The following is a 22556-nucleotide window of genomic DNA, read 5'->3' on the forward strand; positions in this document are numbered from 1 at the left end:
TGAACGACAGTGTAATCAATACTAATTTTAGCAGCAGTGTAGGTGTAAGGTGGAGCAGTAGTTGTCAGCCATTTAACAGTATTATGGCCAGGGGATAGAAGCTGTTTAGGAGTCTGTTGGTCTGAGCATTGATGCACTGGTACGGTCTGCCGGACAGTAGCGCGGAGAACAGTCCATATCTCAGGTGGCTGGAGTTTTTCAGGCTTTTCTCAGACACCGCCTGGCATGTATGTCCTGTATGACTGGGAGCTCATCCCCAGTGATGCGCTGGGCCGTCCGCACCACCCGCTGTAGGCTCTTCCAGTCGAGGGCGGTGCAGTTTCCTTACCATATAGTGATACAACCAGTCAGGATGCTCTCGATGGTGCAGCTGTAGAAGTTCCTACGGATCCGAGTGGCCATCCCAAATAGTTTCAGCCTTCTGAGGGAGAAGAGGCAATGCCGTGCCTTCTTCACGACTGTGCTGGTGTGAGAGGTCCACGTTAAGTCCTCAGTAATGTGGACATCGAGGAACCCCTCCACTGCTGCCCCAAGTTCTACTAGGTACAGAGTAGAGATAATGGAAACAGATGTGCAGAAACTGCATGTGTGGAAACAGCTACAATTAGTAATAGCACAGTTGAAAGGGGAAAAGTATCATTATTTTGTATATGATGTTCTAGGATGATCATTTCTTGTATGAACTGCATTGAAAGACATGACGTTTTTAACAGTCGACTCATGAACTACCTGCAACGGCTTGGGACTGATGTGACAGCGTGTACTCAACATGATCATGCCGATATCAAGAGAAATTGCAAATAATGTTATTGAATTGGGATTGGAAATATACAATTCGTCAACGTCAAAATAAGATCAATTGAATCGTGTTCCAATTTTGAAGCGTGACAAGTACAAAGTTACCCCTGCTAAAAATAGATAAATCTTAAACAGGAAGAGAAGCTCATAGTCGAACTGCATTGTGGGATAGAACACCGGTGCCGTTTCTCTCTAAAGAATTGTAAAGATGATGGTGAGTAGCCGTTCATGCTTCGCTCATTCAGACAAAATCCACCCGCATCCGTCACATTATCCCTGTATATGTGTTACCAAATTACATGTATTGTAAAATGTATGCTCTTTCTATCCATATTGACGCATTATCTTTCAAATAAAATACGTTATAAAGTCCACCGTTATCACGATGCTAACAAGTAGCGTCACCTCGCATCCAATGGGCATACCGGTTACCAGTTAGCTCCTTAGCTAGTGACGGTCCTGTACGGTTAGTTCATACAATTTTTGGGGTGAGGGTTAGCTATGTACATTAGTAATATGCTGACATAGGGGTTTATAGTTAAGTGTAAACCCATGTATATTTTTTCGTAGTAGTCATCGCGTCTGGTTTGTTAGGTAAAATAGCTACGCACGGGCTTTGTCAACTTGTGCTAACGTTGCTAGCTGGCTAGGTGTGGTTATCGGTCACGGTTTGAAGGATCCCGTTTTTTTTTTGTTAAATTTAACGCCAGGTTTGAATTCTCGTAATAGGGTAGAATTTACGCAGCGGGTTAGGATAAACGGGTTAATTGAAATGCAAAATAAATAACCTCACTAACCACAGTAGTAGCTAGTGAGGAGTGGCTGGCGGTCTTGACGGCGTTGTGGCGCATCAGATGGTCAGAACAGTCGAGAACTTTCCTGCTAAGCTAGTTAGCGGGTTATATTTCCCACGTGGGCCCAATTAAGCATGTTTTGATGGTCTGTTATTGACAAATATACGAAGGCTAGCCCCTTAGACCCTGAATACGCTATTTTACGTTGAACCGATGTAAAGCCCGTCACGTTATGGAGCAAAAGTGGGGAGAAGGGAGCGCCCTTGCTTGGCCTTAATCAAATGAAACAATCTGCGCCTCTCGGTCATTTTGACAATGCAGCATGCTTCATCGTCCAGAAACGGACCTTTTACATAATACATATTAGAATGTATAACAAGTTCATTCGGGAGGCAGCTGGCTAAAGCGTTCAAATAAACCCTACTCATTACTACACATGCTTAATTACGGCACTTTTGAACACGGGGGCCCGGGCGAGATTAATAAATCCCCCTCTTAGCTACTCACTATTCAATGGGAGGTGTTTGGTAGCAATAAACGCAGCTAACGTTAGCCATAGATAGTTTTAGTTAGTTAGCGAGGAACCACCGTACCCGTTGGCTAAACAGATTAGCTACATGTTGATCTGTGCTCAGTCATTGCAGCCCATCAAGTTGGAAGTAGTAACTTTACAGTAGTTTTATATCGTGCAGCCTATTTGATTCTTACCGTGGGCATTTTATTACGCACTGGCGATATTGAATGGCTAGGGCTGGGCCTTTTTTTTTCACCGGTATTTCCAGCCTTCCGCTGGCTTTGCTGCAGGAAGAAAATCCTAGGACATTTTAATTGACACAAGCGTCTCCAATCATTCAATATCTGGATGCACTTGATTGTTTGCTGGGGGGCGGGAAAGCAAATCTTAATTTAACAAAGGGTTATTATATGGCAGGGAATACTATTTGTAGATTAGTGATTCTACACCTTGCTTTGCTCAAGCTTATTCTCTCCGACTGATTCTCCCTGATCATCTGGAGGTTATTTATACACATTGGTTAATTAGGACAGTTTAAAAGGGGAGAGACTATAAATCCAGGCAGAAAATATAAAACGTTTCAGAATCGCAATATAACTTGGAGAACAAAGAGCCAATAGCCTGCTGGGATACTCTTTCTACAAGATATGTTTAGCAAAACCGGCATTCGATCATTAGCTCATAAACGTAAAGACGGGCAGCCATCTGAAATAAATGTAAACGCTGTTTCAGGATGCTTCTACCTTAGAAGGTTGTGGACGATCATCCTTACATAAGACAACATCAGAAACAGTATTTCACGAGGTTTGTTGTCTGTTTGGTGTTTCTGATGATCTTAGCTTGCCACCTCTAATGAGCTGTGGCGCTTCTCAAAGTAATTTTTTCTTAACCTCAAATAGCGAGTAAACAAAGTGTGTTTTTACATCCCTTGGGAATTACAATAGTTCCTCAGTGTAGGCCTATCTGAGTTATTTCTTTCTATAACCCCCAACCCTTGTTGTGAAAGGGAAACAGGTCATGCACTGATCCAGTGGAAACGTAATAAAATACCTGATTTTTACTTCTTATCCAAATAAAGCTGTCTGTCCGGGGTCTCACTGACACAGAGACTGAGGCCCCAGAGTAGTTGATACATGTTTGCAAGTGCTGGACTTGGTGGTTAATGTTTGCAAGTGCTAGGGCTGGATTTAAGTTGTTAATGTTTCAAGTTTGGCTAGGCATGGCTTGCAACAATGTAATTTATAGGATATTTATTTTTGAGGGTGTTTTCTACCTGCAATGGTTTTTATTTGTTGGCTTTATGTAGGCAATTTTTTTTTTTACATGGTTGACAATAAAAGTAACTTTTAGATTTGTCAGTTTCATTTAGATAAAATTTAACCACGTGACAGTGATTCTGAGAAGACATTATTTAAATTAAACTGTTTTACAAAGGAGCATATGAAATATCATACCTAGCGTGCAGGTTACTGTAAACTGGCACTCAACATGAAACAGGCTGCAGACTGCTGTTGTCGCCTATTATCGGGCAACTTCAGGAGCATCTGTGAAGGCCAGCATTTGTCTTATATATTTAATCCAACACTGCGCTTAAAGCCAAATGTGTGGACTCGAGTCATGACTTGGGTTTGAGTCAGGAATTTTGATGACTTTTGAGCCTCTACTTGATAGAAAATAAAAATGACTTGACATGGAACTTCAAGACTCCGGACTTGAGACTGCTGTCTTGAAATTATCTGGCCAAGTTCTGTCACTCATTTAGTGCACAGCCTGCGTGGATTTACCGTCCACACAGCCTGAGACCTGTATTGCACTTGCAAAAAAAACTTTGCTAGATTGGCTAGTGAAATACACACTTGACCCTGTGATTGAACTAGCAATCTGTCGATCAACATAGCTCACCTGACCTAGCGCATTGAAGGTTTGGGGTCATTGCTAGTGTGAAACTGGGGGAAATATATTTTTATACATATTTTATATTTATACCTTTTTTAAAAATTTTTAATTATTTGATCTGGTCACTAACAAAGGCCTGTGTCATTGCACCATTCTTGTTTAAAAAATGTCCAATCTGCTTCAGAACAGGAAGCTGCGTGTGTTGTTGACCAATGACCAGTCATTAGCATTGGTGCGCAAAGGCGGCACACATCCAGATTAGTGACCAGAACGAGCTCGTTTCATTTTTGCGGTGGGGGGCGCTAGCCTACCATACCTACATCATTATCCATATAAAGTTCAGTTTAGCGATCTGCTACAATAGGCTACTTGGTGAGTTCATTGATCATATTTCAGATGGGCCTAGTTTGGGTGTGTTTACAGGGCTCGACGTTAACACTTTTCTGCTTTCCCGGGGCAAGTAAAATCAAATCATTATCAAAAAATTTTAAGCTACGCCGATCAGAATTGTGTCAGTGTCCTGATGCGATGTGTTACGCACTGGCCTCCCGATCTCTGTAGCGCTCATTGGAGTATAATTATTGCTCGTGCCTGTCAGTGCAGGCCTACAGTCTTTCAATCATGCAGTCGCAAGATGGGTTTGAGGTCAAAGTGAGCCTAGCTGTGTGCTAGTAGGAGTTGAAATGCTTCAAACGGCCGTAGCTTTCTTAGCTTTTCTAAGGGGGGGGGGGGGGTGTGTGTCAGACTTGGCGCACACAGCCACAAAGTCCTAAATAAATTCTCGTCTTGAATCTGCTAATGCCCTTGCGTTAGTAATGGTCGTTTGAAGAGGCATGCTCTGGCTAACGGTGCTTTTCTTTCTTCTTCACATTGGCTTTAGACATTAAGTGGTCATCGAATGTGTTTTTATGGGTCCAATCAATAGCATGTTGACAGAATGTGCAAAACAGCTTGTCGCCTGACTCAGTTCTTTGGGTATCGCTCTGCTCTGAATTTAGGGGTTAGTGTCGACTTAGCTGTAAACATTTGACTAGAATTTCTTGTTATTCAAGTGGCACTTTGCCTCATACACGACTTGGCCCTCTTGACGACCTCTTCGACATGTTTCTCAAAGTAACAGCCAAGTTGTGAGATGACGTAAGAGTCCGGCTTTTCCCATTCCCCCCCCCCCCCCCCCTCCATTTTTAAAAATAAATTTCAGCCAAAATATAGAAAATTATGCAACACTCTTCGTTTACAGTTGATTCTATTTTTATTACCAAATTCTGTGATTCCGTCCGTGTTTTCCTTCCCACTCTTAGCCAGGGCCCAACTTGTCTGCATAGTGACCGTCATGTCTCAGCCATCTTGCTGAAGGATGTCTTGCTCATCTCTCAATTCTTTCTTTCCCTCCTCTCCCTGTAGCCCACACCGGTTATCCTGCTTAAGGAGGGGACAGATACGTCTCAGGGTGTCCCTCAGCTGATCAGCAACATCAATGCCTGCCAGGTCATCGCTGAGGCCGTCCGCACCACACTTGGGCCTCGCGGCATGGACAAACTCATGGTGGATGGCAGAGGTGAGAGGGATGGAGGAGATGTCAGAGTGGGGGGAACATGGTGTGTCATTTTGTGGGGGAGGGAAGCCTGGCCTGCAGTAGTTGGACACTTGTTTTGCAGTGATACTGAAGCTGTGTGTGTGGGGATGTCTCCCTCAGGTAAAGCCACCATCTCCAACGACGGGGCGACCATCCTGAAGCTGCTGGATGTGGTTCACCCTGCTGCCAAGACCCTGGTGGACATTGCACGCTCCCAGGATGCCGAGGTCTGTGTGTCTCTTGTTTGAGTCCATCTGTGAAAGCGTTAGTACTGACTCCTCTAGCCCCCCCCTCACACTGACTCCTCTATCCCCCTCTCCCACTGACTCCTCTAGCCCCCCCTCCCAGTGACTCCTCTAGCCCCCCCCTCCCAGTGACTCCTCTAGCCCCCCCCTCCCAGTGACTCCTCTAGCCCCCCCCTCCCAGTGACTCCTCTAGCCCCCCCCTCCCAGTGACTCCTCTAGCCCCCCCCTCCCAGTGACTCCTCTAGCCCCCCCCTCCCAGTGACTCCTCTAGCCCCCCCCTCCCAGTGACACCTCTAGCCCCCCCCCTCCCACTGACTCCTCTAGCCCCCCTCCCACTGACTCTTCTACCCCCCCCCCACCTGACTCCTCTAGCCCCCACTGACTCCTCTAGCCCCCCCCCCCCCCCCCCCCACCTGACTCCTCCCCACCTGGCTCCTCTCGTTCTAGTGTTAGTCTGTTCCCTCTCCATTTGTATTCATTGTTTTCTATTCTCTGTCCAGGTGGGTGACGGTACCACGTCTGTAACCCTGTTGGCAGCAGAGTTCCTGAAGCAGTTGAAGCCGTACGTGGAGGAGGGTCTCCACCCCCAGACCATCATCAGAGCCTTCCGCAGCGCTACGCACCTGGCCGTCAAGAAGATTCGAGAGATCTCTGTCACCGTCAAGAAGGATGACAAGAAGTGAGTTGTGTGTGTGTGTGTGATCTTTCAAAGGGGATGGAATAAAGAGGAAGATGTTTCCGTTGGACTTCAGATTGAACCCTGGTCTTCCTCTAGAGAACAGAGGGAGCTCTTGGTGCCACCACGGCCATGAACTCCAAGCTGATCACTGTCTACACCCCCTCTTCTATCTCCCTCCCCCCTCTAGAGAACAGAGGGAACTCTTGGTGAAGTGTGCCGCCACAGCCATGAACTCCAAGCTGATCGCAGGTCAGTTATTATTTTTATTTTATTGAACAACAGAATCATAAGTTGATGGAATTAGCATTGCAATTGACTTTAATTAATTTATCTACGGCATTTGTTACTAAAATTCCCCCTTTTTTTTGTTTTTACTTTATCTTGGTTGAACCATTCTGGATTTCCTGCTTATTCCTTCTTGATTCTGGGAATTTTCCAACCCGGGATTTTTTGTTGTTGTAAAGTTGCCAAAATAATGCAACCCTAACGACTGGTAGTTTCTCAGAGAGTACTGGTATTCTAGCGTTAGTGTTACGGTTGTAGTCTACAACTTGTATTAATGTTGTAATTCAACCCCAGGTCAGAAGGAGTTCTTCAGTGAGATGGTGGTGGAGGCTGTCATGATGCTCGATGAGCTGCTGCCTCTCAAGATGATCGGGATCAAGAAGGTGCAGGGAGGAGCCCTGGAGGTAAAAGACTAGCACCTTAGGGCTGGGGTGTGAGAGAGGGAAGACGGTGGGTGTCGTTTTAGTGAGATGAGACTACAGTGCTGAATCTCAATATACTAAAGTGGCTTTACTCCGTCTTGGGGTGTCGGGCTGGGACCTCATTATAGGTCCTAAAGCAGGGTAAACTACTCTTTGTTCCAACTAGACACCACACCTGACCAACTGAGCTAATTGATTAGTTTAGTGATTGCCTACATTAAAGACACCTGGTCTTCCAGTTTTTTTTTAAATTGTCTACTCCTGTCCCGGGGGTAAACGCGGTACAGCCCAGCGTCCTGTCCCGGGGGTAAACGCGGTACAACCCAGCGTCCTGTCTGGTGCACTACCATGTGGTCTGGATCCTTTCAAAGTGTTTAATTTATTCCACCACCTATTGCAGTCTCTCTCCCTCTACAGGAGACTAATTTTACTCCCCTCCACTCTCCCACCCCTCCTCCCTCTACAGGAGTCTCACCTGGTAGCTGGCGTGGCCTTCAAGAAGACGTTCTCCTACGCCGGGTTTGAGATGCAGCCTAAACGTTACGACCAGCCCAAGATCGCTCTGCTCAATGTCGAGCTGGAACTGAAGGCCGAGAAGGACAATGCAGAGGTCCGCGTCAAGTCTGTCGAGGTTAGTAATCGATCAGTCAATTAATCAATTTTAACAATCAATAAAGGAGCATTATTATATTATCACTAGTGACTTTAAAAAATATATATTCTTATATTCATATTTAAACTAAGACAATTTCGATCTGCTTAAATATATATTGTTTGTGTGTATGAGAGACGTGATTCGTACCCACGTCTCCAGTGACGTATGTGATCTGTGGTCTTGGGCTAAGCACTACCGCCAGACTCTAAAGATGGCGTACCCATTCACTCACACTGTCCCTGTATGCATCTGAAATATAAAGAGTATTATTCACTAAGCCTTAGGAAATACACTACCCAACACCAATGCTTTTTAAATGAATGAGGGAGAGTGAAGTCTATGCACCTTTTTCCCCTCGGGTCTCCTCCCCAGGACTACCAGGCCATCGTAGATGCAGAGTGGAACATCCTGTATGACAAGCTGGAGAAGATCTACAAGTCAGGAGCCAAGGTACGTAGCTAGACAACCTTTTCCCTGGTTTACATGTCCTCTGGTTGAAAAGGTTGCCGTGACTACGACAGGCTAGCTTGCTGGCAGCGGAGACTAAGGTCAGACGATGTTAACTTTCATGCTAGCAGACTTTTTTTGGGGGGGGGGGGGGGGGGGTTAATTATTCAACTTATCAAAAAAAAAACTTATCTTTGTTTTCAAAGCATGACGAAATCAAAAGTTGTCTGAAATGTGACATGTTGCTCCTTTTTTTTTTTTTAGGTGGTCCTGTCCAAGCTGCCCATTGGAGACGTGGCCACACAGTACTTTGCTGACCGGGATCTGTTTTGTGCTGGACGTGTTCAGGAGGAGGACCTCAAGAGGACAATGATGGTAGGGGACCGCAGTCAGATAAATGGATATTAAAACTGGGTGGTGTTCATTAGTTGAGTCTTCCAAAGCCATGGAAAATGTCTTGTTTCTCATTTGAGAAGTTAATTTGTCTGAATTTAGAGCAACGGTCGTAAGTGTAATTCTTATCAATGGTATCTTCCATTGGTTTGTGCTTTTTCAAACTCTTTTTTTTTTCCTAATGTGGTGTGTGTGGCTGTATTTCTTACGGTGTAATGTGTCCTCCAGGCCTGCGGGGGCTCCATCCAGACCAGTGTTGGCTCCATGACAGACGATGTCCTGGGGCGCTGTGAAGTCTTTGAGGAGGTGCAGGTTGGAGGAGAGAGGTATGAGCTCCTAGGAGGAACTTCAGTGTGTTTATTTGCCGACTGCCTCGGGAACATTTGTAGAGCGGCTAAGTGCGCTGTTGGATAAAACTTCTTTTGCACATTTTGAATTTTTTTTTTACGGGAGATCTCCACTAAACACAGAATAAAAATGTTTGTCTCTGTGACTGCAAGTACACAGTTGACTGCAAGTACACAGTTGACTGCAAATGACTGCAAGTACACAGTTTCCAAACAAGCGAAGAGTATAAAATGACGCTTCAAATGAAAACCAAGAGGACTGTCTTGAGAGACCTACAGTGGACAACACAGACCTACCTATACATTGAAATCAATTTCACCTTAATTCAATTCATATTTTGCCAGCTGTCTAATTTTTTGCCTCAATATATTTCAGGAAGTGCCAAATCAATGATTTTGTGCGTTAGGCCTATTGTAGGGAGGCTAAGCATTTGGGCTAAAATAATCTGGCTTAATATTTGCAGCCATATTGGTGATAATTTCACCAGGATTTGATCCGTCGTCGGTATTGTGGAATAGTGGTACGGATTTTATATTTCAGCCCCTTCTCTCCAATTTCATGATATCCCAGTTTGATCTTGTCTCATTGCTCCAACTCCCCAACGGGCTCGGGAGATGAGACAGTCGAGTCACGCGTCCTCCAAAACAAGACCCGCAAAACCGCCCCGCCCTCCTTAACACCCGCCCTCCTTAACACCCGCCCATTTAACATGGAAGACAGCTGCACCTATGTGCCCGCCACAAGGAGTCACTAGAGCGCAATAAGCTAAGTAAGCCCCCCCCACCCGGCCAAACCCGGATGACGCAGGACCAATTGTGCGCAACTCTATGGGACGGACAGTTATGACAGCCTGAGATCGAACCCAGGTCTGTAGTGATGCCTCAAGGCACTGTGGTGCAGTGCCTGAGACTGCTGCGCCTCAGGAGGCCCGTTTTGATGTTTGAATGGAGAAAACAGCGCTGCCTTTCTCCTAGGCCTATCGACACGTGCTCTAACGACGCACTTGGCAAACCGTTCTTTCTGCGCCGCGTTTTGGGAAGCTCGTGATACATCTTCGGCCGGTTTGTAACAATGCGTGTTAGGAGAGAGGATGCAGGCCAGTGTTAAAACACTCGTTAGCCTAAAGTTCCATCGATATCAGGAAACCGGGCCCTGGCTAGTAGAACATTTCACTGGCCTGGCAGTGTCACTTAAAAAAATATTGTATAGCAAATATTGGGAGAATCTCACCCAGCCTAGTTTAAAATTGTGATTTTTCTAGTCTGTTTTTTTAAATGCGTGCCCCGTTCTTCCAGGTATAACTTCTTCAAGGGTTGTCCTCGCTCCCATACGTGTACCATCATCCTGAGGGGCGGAGCCGAGCAGTTCATGGAGGAGACGGAACGCTCTCTACACGACGCCATCATGATCGTACGCAGAGCCATCAAGGTAGGTTGACCCGCAGGCCACTGGACCTAAACCATAGAGTTGGATAGAGGGCACATCCTAAAGCTAAAAATGGTCTTTGTGGCAAGTGCTCCCTCTACCAAACTCTGACTTAAACCAATGCCATCCTTCTACAGTGAGCTGATATTTAATCAGTGCTTGTGCTGGGTACCTAAACTAACCCACGGCATCTGTCTCGTTAAATGCTTCCTCCTATCCAGTATGCTTCACTGTTCCCTAACAGTCATTGAAGTCAGTAGCCTAGTAGTTAGAGCGTTGGGCCAGTAACGAATCCCTGAGCTGACACGGTAAAAATCTCATTCTGCCCCTGAACAAGGCAGTTAACCCACTGTTCCTAGGCCGTCATTGTAAATAAGAACGACAGTCTAAATTGTCTCCTTTCCTCCGTCTTGTCGTCTCCTCTCCTCCATCCTAGGGGGTGCTGGTGCAGTAGAGATGGTACTCTCAAAGTACCTGCGTGATTATTCTAGAACCATTCACTGACCTCTCCCTCCATCCTCTCCTCTCCAGAATGACTCCATCGTGGCTGGCGGAGGTGCGATCGAGATGGAACTCTCAAAGTACCTGCGTGATTATTCCAGAACCATTCCTGGCAAGCAGCAGCTGCTGATTGGAGCGTACGCTAAGGCTCTAGAGATTATCCCCAGACAGCTGTGTGACAACGCAGGCTTCGACGCCACCAACATACTCAACAAGCTGCGCGCCAAGCACGCACAGGTACACACACACACACACACACACACCATGCCTACACAGGTGGGTAGGTGGGCACGTTCCAGCAGCGGATCACTTTAGTCTAGATGTTGACGGTCGTTGGTCACCTTTTCATTGTGTTGCATTATGGGTAGAGGTGAAAGTAAGTTAAAAACAACATTGGGGGGTAACAGCGTAACGTTAACATGAGCCTGTCACAATAATTAGAAAACTTGAGGATTTTTCTTGAAACCTATTACTTGGATCATTACCGCATGAAGAATGAGCCGATAGACTTCAACTTGTTGAATACGCTCAAATGAGGTGTGGTTGAACGATAACTCTTGGCCGACCCAGAGATGAGTGACCGACAGGAGTGGAGAAATATGAAAGAATATTTCTTTCAACATCTTGAGAGAATGTGATTGGTCACTTAGGGTCCTGTTGTGTAGCCTAAACATGCAATTTATTTTTCTATAAAAGGTGACAGTTTCATTTTCAACCACACAAAATATGCATCTAAGACCCAACTGAAATGCTATCAGAAAACATGTTGGATCGTTTTCACAGCTTTCCATGTCTTTTTTAAAAAACTGTTCAAACTATAATTTGGATGTCCCTCCCGGTCTTTACTCTGTGAGCCAAGTCGATAATGAATGAACTTGACCGTCAACTAGATAGAATGTTGATGAGTCACTGATCATTCTATCGATATGACCTGATCAGTGCATCATCAACATTCTATCGATATGACCTGATCAGTGCATCATCAACATTCTATCGATGTAGAACGATCAGTGACTCAACATTCTATCGATATGACCTGATCAGTGCATCATCAACATTCTATCGATATGACCTGATCAGTGCATCATCAACATTCTATCGATATGACCTGATCAGTGCATCATCAACATTCTATCGATATGACCTGATCAGTGCATCATCAACATTCTATCGATATGACCTGATCAGTGCATCATCAACATTCTATCGATATGACCATATTCTGGTGAGCAAAGCTTTATTTTATTTTTTGTATTCTAGATGAGCGTCAAGTAATGACAGAAGAGAAGGTATTGAAGACAATTTGACTTAACACAGTCTACCAAATGTCACAATTTATAAGCAGAAAAATATCTAAAAAATTAGGCTTTAAAATGAACATGGCCTCTTGTCGTTTCGTCATCCCTGCGTAGGGATGCCACATTTGAAGTAGTTGTTTGATAACATGACTGCTTATGCCTCATTAGAAGATAAACTTTTAAAAGTTTATTAGCCTAATGACAAATCTTTATGACTAGGCCCACAGATCCTTTTTGAATTAATAGGGGTTCTATATGGAATTCTATGATTTTTCTTGTGTGTAGACACAGGAGGTCCCCGTACTGGGACGAAATTCATGTTCAACTCTGATTGTGGGGATAAAAACCGTCCGACCTGCTACATGTTGACTGCGTGAACTTTACAAAAATCCTGTGTTCAAAAGTGAAATTTTGGGACCTGTCAGTAACCAATGAATTGTAGCCACATTGTTTCCAGTTTGAGTGTGATATACGAATATAGAAACGTTTATTTTAACATTTATACAACTATGTTGATGGTGCCGTGTTGATCTGAGCCTTGCTGTTGAAAAACCACTAGGCATCAGATTTTCTGCTGTCGCAGATGCACCTGCACCCACTTTTCACCGATTTTCATCTATAGTCTGCTTCATTAGGCTTACTGCTCAAACCCTATGAGAGATCCACACACACTAACCCCACCCTTCTCTCTCCCCCTCTCCTCTTAGGGTGGTATGTGGTACGGTGTAGACGTGAACAATGAGGATATAGCTGATAACTACTTGGCGTGTGTGTGGGAACCCTCCATCGTGCGCATCAACGCGCTGACTGCCGCCAGCGAGGCCGCCTGCCTCATCCTCTCAGTGGACGAGACCATCAAGAATCCGCGCAGTAGCGTAGACGGGCCACCAGGGGGCGGGAGAGGCCGGGGACGTGGCAGGCCCCATGCTCACTAAGGGGGGAGACCCTGACCTCTAACCTACAGAGCCATAGACCGACATTCTGGCAAACTAGGTGAAATAGGAAAGAATCATCCACTTTGTTACTAAATGTTCCCATGACAACAGCAGTCTAGATGACATTCTGTTCATTTTAATTGGAATGTGACAGTCTTTGGAATGTTTGGAACCAACATGGCGGTTCTATTAGAGAGGCTCTAAATTCTAATGGAGTTTACTGAGCGATGTATGTCTATGGCTCTGGTCTAGTCTCACTTCAGTCGCCTCCAACACTTCTTACAGGAGGGGTGCAACAGCAACGGTAGTAGTGGTACTCTGGGCTCTGGCTAGGATGGTGGTAGAATTTGGTCCAATTTCCCTTTTCTCTCCTCGTAAGTGATGGCATCTATGTTGTCCAGTCATCTTAATGCATTAGTTGGCCAAACCAATTCCCCTGTCATGACTAACATCAGCCTGTGTCTTACAAACTACTAACCACAACTCTTATTCCCTTTGTCTCACATGGCTTCACATTGAGATGGTTGGATACTTGAGCCACCTCACCACAATACCATATTCATGTGTTTAGACCCCCCCCCCCCCCCCCCCCCCCAGCCATTGTCTAGGACAGAGTCAAGGGTGCCATCTTTTGTAATGCTTGTAACTGTCACACGCACTGAGTTAGTCGATGATGTTGACAATGTTTTTGTTGCTTTGTTGCTATTTATTATTGGACCATTAAAATCAATAATTCTACAGCTCAACTACTGTCTCCTGTGTGTTGCAGGAAGAGGGGTGTGTGTGTTTGAATATTAGCTGAAAATACCTTGGATTTGATGATCTAGAAGACTTCACTAGTTGAAATCCTGGCGCATTGTGTTTACCTGCCCTTCAATGGCGGTTGGTGGTTGCCATAACAATACGTATTCAACCCCTTTTTGTTTTGGCAAGCCTCAAAAATATAAACGCATGTAAAGTGTTGGTTTCATGAGGTGAAATAAAAGATCCCAGATATGTTCCATACGCACAAAAAGCTTATTTATCAATTTATTTACATCCCTGTTAATGAACATTTCTCCTTGGCCAAGATGATAATCCACCTGACAGGTGTGGCATATCAAGAAGCTGATTTTTAAACCGCATGATCATTACACAGGTGCACCTTTTGCTTGGACAATAAAATGCCACTCTCTAATGTGTAGGTTCGTCACACAACACAATGCCACAAATGTGGCACGGTTTGAGGCGGCATGCTGACTGCAGGATTGTCCACTTGTGCTTTTGCGAGAGAATTGAATGTTCATTTCTCTACCATAAGCCGCCTCAATGTCGATTTGACCGAATGTCCAACTGGCCTCATGACCAGCCCAGGGACTTCCACATCCGGCTTCTTCACCTGCAGGATCGTCAAGACACCAGCCATCCGGACAGCTGATGAAACTGGGTTTGATGAAATGGGGTTTGATGAAACGGTTTGCACAACTGAAGAATTTCTACTTAAACTCAAAACGTATGCGGGACGCTAATCTGTGCTTGTCGTCCTCACCAGGGTCGTAACCAACTTCAGTGGTTAAAGACTCACCTTCGATGGCCACTGGCACTCTGGAGAAGTGTGCTCTTTGCGGATGAATGCCGGTTTCAACTACCGGGCAGACGTGTGTGGGTGAGCAGATTTGCTGATGTCAACATGAACAGAGTGTACCATGGTGGGGTTAAGCTACAGACAAACATATTTGCACTTTTATCGATAGCAATTTGAATGCACAGAGATACCGGGATGAGATCCTGAAGCACATCCTCCGCCGCCATCAACTCACGTTTCAGCATGGTAATGCTCGGCCCCATGTTGCAAGGATCTGTACACAATTCCTGGAAGCTGAGAATGTCCCAGTTCTTCCATGGCCTGCATCCTCACCAGACATGTCGCCCATTGAGCACGTGTGGGATGCTCTGGATCAACAGGTACGACAGCGTGTTCCAGTTCCCGCCGACATCGAGCAACTTCTCACAGCCATTGAAAAGGAGTGGGACAACAATCAACAGCCTGATCAACTCTATGCGAAGGAGATGTGTCACGCTGCGTGAGGCAAATGGTGGTCACAACAGATACTGACTTGGTTTTCTGAGCCTCTCCCCAACCTTTTAAGGTAGCTGTGACCAGCAGATGCATATCTATATTCCTAGTCATGTTAAATCCATAGATTAGGGCCTAATGAATTTATTTCCAATTGACAGTTCCTTATATACCGTAACTGTAAAAAATGAAATTGTTGCAAGTTTCATTTATAATTTTGTTCAGGAGCATAACAATTGCTTAAATTGTCATTCATTATTGCGCAATCTCTGTACCCACACATACAGTCGTGGCCAAAAGTTGAGAAGGCAAAGATAGATATATATATATATATATATAGCTGCCAGTAAGATTGCACCTAAATCAACCATTTATCGGATCAACAAGAACTTCAAGGAGAGCGGTTCAATTGTTGTGAAGAAAGCTTCAGGGCGCCCAATAAAGTCCAGCAAGCGCCAGGACCATCTCCTAAAGTTGATTCAGCTGCGGGATCGGGGCACCACCAGTACAGAGCTTGCTCAGGAATGGCAGCAGGCAGGTGTGAGTGCATCAGTGCGGCAAATACATTTGGACGAAGACCTGGTGTCAAGAAGGGCAGCAAAGAAGCCACTTCTCTCCAGGAAAAACATCAGGGACAGACTGATATTCTGCAAAAGGTACAGGGAAAAGGTACAGGGATTGGACTGGTGAGGACTGGGGTAAAGTCATTTTCTCTGAATCCCCTTCCGATTGTTTGAGGCATCTGGAAAAAAGCTTGTCCGGAGAAGACAAGGTGAGCGCTACCATCAGTCCTGTGTCATGCCAACAGTAAAGCATCCTGAGACCATTCATGTGTGGGGTTGCTTCTCAGCCAAAGGAGTGGGCGTGGCTGCATCATGTTATGGGAAAAACTGGTTGTCTGCTTCCCAACACACACTGGGAGACAAATTCACCTTTCAGCCAAATTCACCTTTCAGCAGGACAACAACCTGAAACACAAGGCCAAATATACACAGGAGTTGAATGATCCTGAGTGGCCTAGTCACAGTTTTGACTTAAATTGTCTTGGAAAATGTATGGCATGACTTGAAAATGGCTGTCTAACAATGAATAACAACCAACTTGACGGAGCTTGAAGATTTGTAAAAAGAATAATGTGCAAATGTTGTACAATCCAGGTGTGCAAATCTCTTAAGAGACTTACCAAGAAAGACTCAGCTGTAATCGCTGCCGAAGGTGATTCTAACGTATTGACTCAGGGGGTTGAATACTTATCTAATCAAGATTTGTTATATTTAAAAAAAATATATATACAAATATAATTTTTTCCCACTGACATTAGAGTATTTTGTGTAGATCATTGACAAAAGAAAGTTTCAAATCAAATTTCCGTCCTTATATACATAGCTCTGTCTATGGTTTTGAGTCCTTACATTTTCCCAAGCCCAACCCTTAGCTTTTGACCAAAATGGGTGAAATAAGGATTCTAGCAAAATAGGATTCTAGTAAAATAAGGATTCTAGCAAAATAGTTCTAGCAAAATAAGAATTCTAGCTTTAACAGACAGTTAATATGGTTATATTCGATGAACAAGCTATAAACAGGTTATTTCTTAAGATAGTTCTTTATACATAAAATGATAATATTTCATATGGGTATAAAATACAGGACCCATCAGGATATCTGCATGTACTGTACACAACTTAAATACTGTTGTGATCATACCTTATTTGGTGTTTTTCCAGGAAGCCTACATTTCCTTCAAGCAAACTGTATATAAAAGGTCTAAATTACTAGTGTATACAATCAATGGTTCAGATATATTCATAGCATATTTATGTCAGTCCTCGTCACAATCAGTCCACAGTTCAGTTAATTTCTCGATACAGAGAAAGTAAAAGGCGTGTTCAGTTGGTCATTCAATCCAGTGGCCACAAGGTGGCACTACAACAAAGACATTAGTATTATTATTATTATATTATCAGTTGACTTGAAGACGGCGGCACTGGAACTAGATACAGGCAAGAGTCTATGGCAATGTTCGAGAGCGAGGATTTGATCCGTGATGCATAGTGGGTAAATGCTGACTGACTTATCTACAAGTAATCTTGAGTAGCTATTTATGATTCAAGGTGATTGGTCAGGATTCGGCAGTGGTCTCCAACAAGCCCAATATATTCAGGCAGCAGTCACTCCCAGAGGGACCTGATCCTAGATCAGATTGAGATGTTTTGTTTTCGATGTGAGAAAGGAATTGTGATGTTGAGCAGTTCGAAGGTCATGTCGTCACTTAAAATGTCACATCGTGCCATAACTCAATGTTAAAACATTTAATTGATCCTGGATCTTTGACGTTATTCCTCGTGGGTCCATTTCCTACTTTCTCCTTCTTTACCCTTTGACATTGTGGTCAGTCTCCTCAATTTGAAAGGAAGTCGATGGCGGCTCGGACCGTCTGATTGGTCGCCATGTCCACCGCCGTCACTTTGATCTCTGTGTCTCCGAACTGCATTGTGGCTCGGATCTCTCTCCTTTCCGCCCCGGCAACCGTCCCCGGCAACGCCTCCGGTAGATCCAGAGTGATCGCGCCACACTTCCTCACTCCAGGGTCGCTGATGTAAACAACGTCGTCGCTGACGCTGCAGTAGATATTGATGATGATCTTCCTCTGGCCGGATCTGGAGAAAGAGGGAGAAGGTTTGGTGATTCTCTCTAAGTTTGTGTGTGTGTGTGTGGAGGTGCAGAGTCTTGGGTCCCTTAAGCCTTTCCCAGCCATGCTGTGTGTGTCTGTTCGTGTGCATGTTTATGTGTGTAGGTACTGTGTGTGTGTGTGTGTGTGTGTGTGTGTGGGGAGGTGCAGAGTCTTGGGTCCCTTAAGCCCTTCCCAGCCATGCTGTGTGTGTCTGTTTGTGTGCATGTTTATGTGTGTAGGTACTGTGTGTGTGTGTGGGGAGGTGCAGTCTCTTGGGTCCCTTAAGCCCTTCCCAGCCATGCTGTGTGTGTCTGTTCGTGTGCATGTTTATGTGTGTACGTACTGTGTGTGTGTCTGACCCGACCTTGCTGTGTTTGTGTAACCCGACTGCTGTGTGTAAGTGTGTGTGTGTGTGTGACCCGACCTAGCCGGTGTGTAGCTCCGCCTCACGACCTCGCCTAAAGCCACTGATTGGTCAACGGAGACGAATCTGTCGAGGATGTCGGTGCACCAATCACGGCCTTCCTTGACCAGTAGTTTGTCCCGGGGGTGTCGACCCTCCACGAAGCGATTTAGAACCCCAACGCCGTAGGTCAGAGGGCAACGACGCACACGCACCTGAAGGAGAGTAAAGGGAAATGTTTATAACAGGGTGCCACAGTGTGTGTGTGTGTGTCTCCTGGGGAGAGGAGAGAGAGCGGCGATTGGTTCGAATAGTTGGTGACGTCATAGCACCTGGAGGGAGGAACAGGGGAAATGTTTAGAACTGGAGGTGAATCTCAATCGTATTTCCTTGATTCCTCACATCCTCTGTCCTCACCTCCTTCTCAACCCATTGGAGAAGTTCAGAGTGGAGGAACCTTTTGAGAAGGATACGAGGAGAGAGGAATCAAGGCAATAAGGAAATACAATTGAGATGCACCCATGGTAGTAGTGTGTATACGTACCACAGTGGGGTTGAGAGTGGAGGTGTTAAACCAGAAGTCCACAAACATTTGACCAACTAGGGGGTTAAGGGTTAAGGTTAGAATTAGTGTTAGAATAAGGTTTAGGAGCTAGGGTTAGTTTAATGGTTAGGAGCTAGGGTTAGTTTAATGGTTAGGAGCTAGGGTTAGTTTAATCTTTAGGAGCTAGGATTGGGTTTATGGTTAGGAGCTAAGATTAGTTTTAGGGTTAGGAGCTAGGGTTAGTTTAATGGTTAGAAGCTAGGGTTAGGTTTAGGGTTAAGAGCTAAGGTTTAGGGTTAGGAGCTAGGGTTAGTTTTAGGGTTAGGAGCTAGGGTTAGGTTTAGGGTTAGGAGCCAGGGTTAGTTTTAGGGTTAGGAGCTAGGGTTAGGTTTAGGGTTAGGAGCTAGGGTTAGGTTTAGGGTTAGGAGCTAGGGTTAGGTTTAGGGTTAGGAGCTAGGTTTAGGGTTAGGAGCTAGGGTTAGGCTTAGAGTTAGGTTTTTGGATTAAGGTAAAAGGTTAGGGAATATAGAATTTTGAATGGGGCTGAATTTTGTCCCCCCACTATGTCAGTTATTCAAGACTGTGTGTGTGTGTGCGTACCACGGTGTGACTGTGTGTACCACAGTGTGACTGTGCGTACCACGATATGTGTGTGCGTACCACGGTGTGACTGTGTACCACGGTGTGACTGTGTAGCACGGTGTGACTGTGCGTACCACGATGTGTGTGTGCGTACCACGATGTGTGTGTGCATACCACGGTGTGTGTGTACCATAGTGTTTGTCTGTGTGTATATGCTCTCACCACGGTGGGGTCCAGTCCGAACAACACAGCCCCTTTCAGTATGGTCAGACCCACATCCTGAGGGATGATGATGCGACACGTTTGACCCAAAGCATTCTGGGCAGCCCGCTGCAGCATGGGCGACTCAGCGAAACCCCCAACCAGGAACAGGAAGCGAACACCCTGCACTTCCTGTCTCTGCATCAACTCCTCTGGAGGGAGAGAGGAATGAGAGGGGAGGTGAGACCAACATGTCAATGTTGAGGTTTATATAAAACGTGCCCCTTTATGCTACATTGTCAGACCAAATAATGTTAGAGAGAGAGAGAGTGTGTGTGTGTGTCTCACCAATGTGTTTGATGATGTTGTTAATGGTGGGTTGGAACAGTTCGTTCATGGCTTCAGGAGTGAGACGTAGCATTCCCTGAGACGACCACTTCACTATGTTCATGCTAGAGAGAGAGAGAGACATTGTAAATAAGAATTCGTTCTTAATTGACTCGCCCGGATAAATAGAGAGAGAGACATGCAGGGAATTAGGCGACCACTTTTCTATGTTCTTACTAATGTAGCGAGAGGGTGTTACACACTATTTTTTATTTTGTTCATCCTCACACAGGGAGAGAGGTCAAATACACACACACAAACACAACCTTTCTCTCCCCACAACATACTTGCTCTTGCGCAGGGCAGTCTCCACACTCTGTCCTCTGTATCTTTTGTAGAAGTCGATAAAGGAGAAGGGCAGAGAGATATTCAGGGCGTTGGATCGCCCCGGCGTGGCCGTGCGTTTACGAGCCTCGAACGCGATGGTCAGGTCGACCCATGCAGCGGGACGCTTCGCCTAAAAAAATATAGATATATTTATCAGACGCTATTATCCAAAGCAATTTACAATCATGGGTTTGATTCCCCAGCTGGAATCAAACCCACGACCGTGGCGTTACAAGCGTCATGCTCTATGCTCTAGCAATTACCTTGAAGCTCTCGATAAAGTCCTCTCCGAAGATCTTACAAAGCATGGCTTCAAAGGCTAGGTCGACGCCGACCGCCCCGTATGGACCTCCTAAAATAAGCATATGAATAAAAACATTGTATGAGTCTCGTAAAAAAGTATTCACCCCTGAGTACTCACCCCTGAGTACTCACCCCTGAGTACTCACCCCTGAGTACTCACCCCTGACTATACACCCCTGACTATACACCCCTGACTATACACCCATGAATATACACCCCTGAATATACACCCTTGACTATACACCCCTGATTATACACCCTTGACTATTCAACTAAGGAATATACACCCCTTAGTATACACCCCTGACTATACACCCCTGACTATACACCCCTGAATGTACACCCCTGAATGTACACCCCTGACTATACACCCGTGAGTATACACCCCTGACTATACACCCCTGACTATTCAACTGAGGAATGTACACCCCTGATTATACACCCCTGACTATACACCCCTGACTATTCAACTAAGGAATGTACACCCCTGACTATACACCCCTGAGTATACACCCCTGAGTATACACCCCTGAGTATACACCCCTGACTATTCACCCCTGACTATTCACCCCTGACTATTCACCCCTGACTATACACACCTGACTATTCAACTAAGGAATATACACCCCTGACTATACACCCCTGAGTATTCAACCCTGACTCTACACCCCTGAGTATACACCCCTGAGTATACACCCCTGAGTATACACCCCTGAGTACACACCCCTGACTATACACCCCTGACTATTCACCCCTGACTCTACACCCCTGACTATTCACCCCTGACCGCTGCCATGTTGGTGTAGGTAGGTGAAGAGGTGTGTGTATATATGTGGGGTTATATCCTTCCTGTTTGGCCCTGTCCGGGGGAGTCCTCGGATGGGGCCACAGTGTCTCCTGACCCCTCCTGTCTCAGCCTCCAGTATTTATGCTGCAGTAGTTTATGTGTCAGGGGGCTAGGGTCAGTTTGTTATATCTGGAGTACTTCTCCTGTCCTATTCGGTGTCCTGTGTGAATCTAAGTGTGCGTTCTCTAATTCTCTCCTTCTCTCTTTCTCTCTCTCGGAGGACCTGAGCCTTAGGACCTTACCTCCAGGACTACCTGACATGATGACTCCTTGCTGTCCCCAGTCCACCGGCCGTGCTGCTGCTCCAGTTTCAACTGTTCTGCCTTATTATTATTTGACCATGCTGGTCATTTATGAACATTTGAACATCTTGGCCATGTTCTGTTATAATCTCCACCCGGCACAGCCAGAAGAGGACTGGCCATCCCACATAGCCTGGTTCCTCTCTAGGTTTCTTCCTAGGTTTTGGCCTTTCTAGGGAGTTTTTCCTAGCCACCGTGCTTCTACACCTGCATTGCTTGCTGTTTGGGGTTTTAGGCTGGGTTTCTGTACAGCACTTTGAGATATCAGCTGATGTACGAAGGGCTATATAAATAAATTTGATTTGATTTGTAGGTAGGTGAAGAGGTGTGTGTAGATAGGTGAAGAGGTGTGTGTAGGTAGGTGAAGAGGTGGGCATAGGTAGGTGAAGAGGTGGGCGTAGGTAGGTGAAGAGGTGGGCGTAGGTAGGTGAAGAGGTGGGCGTAGGTAGGTGAAGAGGTGGGCGTAGGTAGGTGAAGAGGTGGGCGTAGGTAGGTGGGTGTAGGTAGGTGTGTGTAGGTAGGTGTGTGTAGGTAGGTGAAGAGGTGTGTGTAGGTAGGTGAAGAGGTGGGTGTGTGTAGGTAGGTGAAGAGGTGGTGTCTAAGCTACAATTAATCTGTTACCTGAGGCCTTGTAGAGTTCCTTCAGTGTCCCCTGCGGCTGCTCTCTGATCAGTTAGGTACTGTATAAGGTAAGGTATCTAAGGTGAGGTATCTAAGGTCGT

The 22556-nt window shown here is 45.4% G+C and overlaps 2 protein-coding genes across 8 annotated transcripts in view; one reads left to right on the forward strand and one right to left on the reverse strand.

Moving 5' to 3' along the window:
* The first annotated feature begins 540 nt into the window (after positions 1 to 540).
* On the forward strand, positions 541 to 13957 carry cct7 (chaperonin containing TCP1, subunit 7 (eta)). 2 transcript variants are annotated; one of them, XM_036987233.2, is made up of 13 exons: positions 541 to 1012; positions 5407 to 5560; positions 5699 to 5805; positions 6324 to 6502; positions 6690 to 6751; positions 7082 to 7191; positions 7676 to 7840; positions 8237 to 8314; positions 8576 to 8686; positions 8933 to 9030; positions 10348 to 10480; positions 11009 to 11215; positions 12984 to 13957. In XM_036987233.2, the coding sequence occupies exons 1-13, from the start codon at positions 1007 to 1009 to the stop codon at positions 13209 to 13211; spliced, it is 1638 nt and encodes a 545-aa protein (XP_036843128.1). In that variant the 5' UTR covers positions 541 to 1006; the 3' UTR covers positions 13212 to 13957. The 2 variants fall into 2 exon arrangements, with proteins under 2 accessions (XP_036843128.1, XP_036843129.2); XM_036987234.2 differs by having other exon boundaries at positions 952 to 1012; positions 6599 to 6751.
* Positions 13958 to 16848: 2891 nt separating this feature from the next.
* The window catches only part of hspa12b (heat shock protein family A (Hsp70) member 12B), a 41377-nt gene continuing 35669 nt past the window's right edge, over positions 16849 to 22556 (reverse strand). For 5 of the 6 annotated variants that reach the window (XM_036987226.2, XM_090183453.1, XM_090183454.1 and 2 more), the window contains 6 exons: positions 20646 to 20734; positions 20343 to 20512; positions 20017 to 20120; positions 19690 to 19880; positions 18363 to 18556; positions 16849 to 17924 (listed from right to left, as the gene is read on the reverse strand). In XM_036987226.2, the coding sequence (XP_036843121.2) occupies positions 17666 to 17924; positions 18363 to 18556; positions 19690 to 19880; positions 20017 to 20120; positions 20343 to 20512; positions 20646 to 20734 (1007 nt within the window). In that variant the 3' untranslated portion in view covers positions 16849 to 17665. Of the gene's footprint in view, positions 17925 to 18362; positions 18557 to 19689; positions 19881 to 20016; positions 20121 to 20342; positions 20513 to 20645; positions 20735 to 22455; positions 22477 to 22556 lie in introns of those variants that run through there. The other variant, XM_090183457.1, reaches the window with a different exon arrangement.

Source organism: Oncorhynchus mykiss, chromosome 9 (assembly GCF_057628025.1).
Source record: "Oncorhynchus mykiss isolate SJ-2025 chromosome 9, ASM5762802v1, whole genome shotgun sequence".
Classification (NCBI taxonomy): Eukaryota; Metazoa; Chordata; class Actinopteri; order Salmoniformes; family Salmonidae; genus Oncorhynchus; species Oncorhynchus mykiss.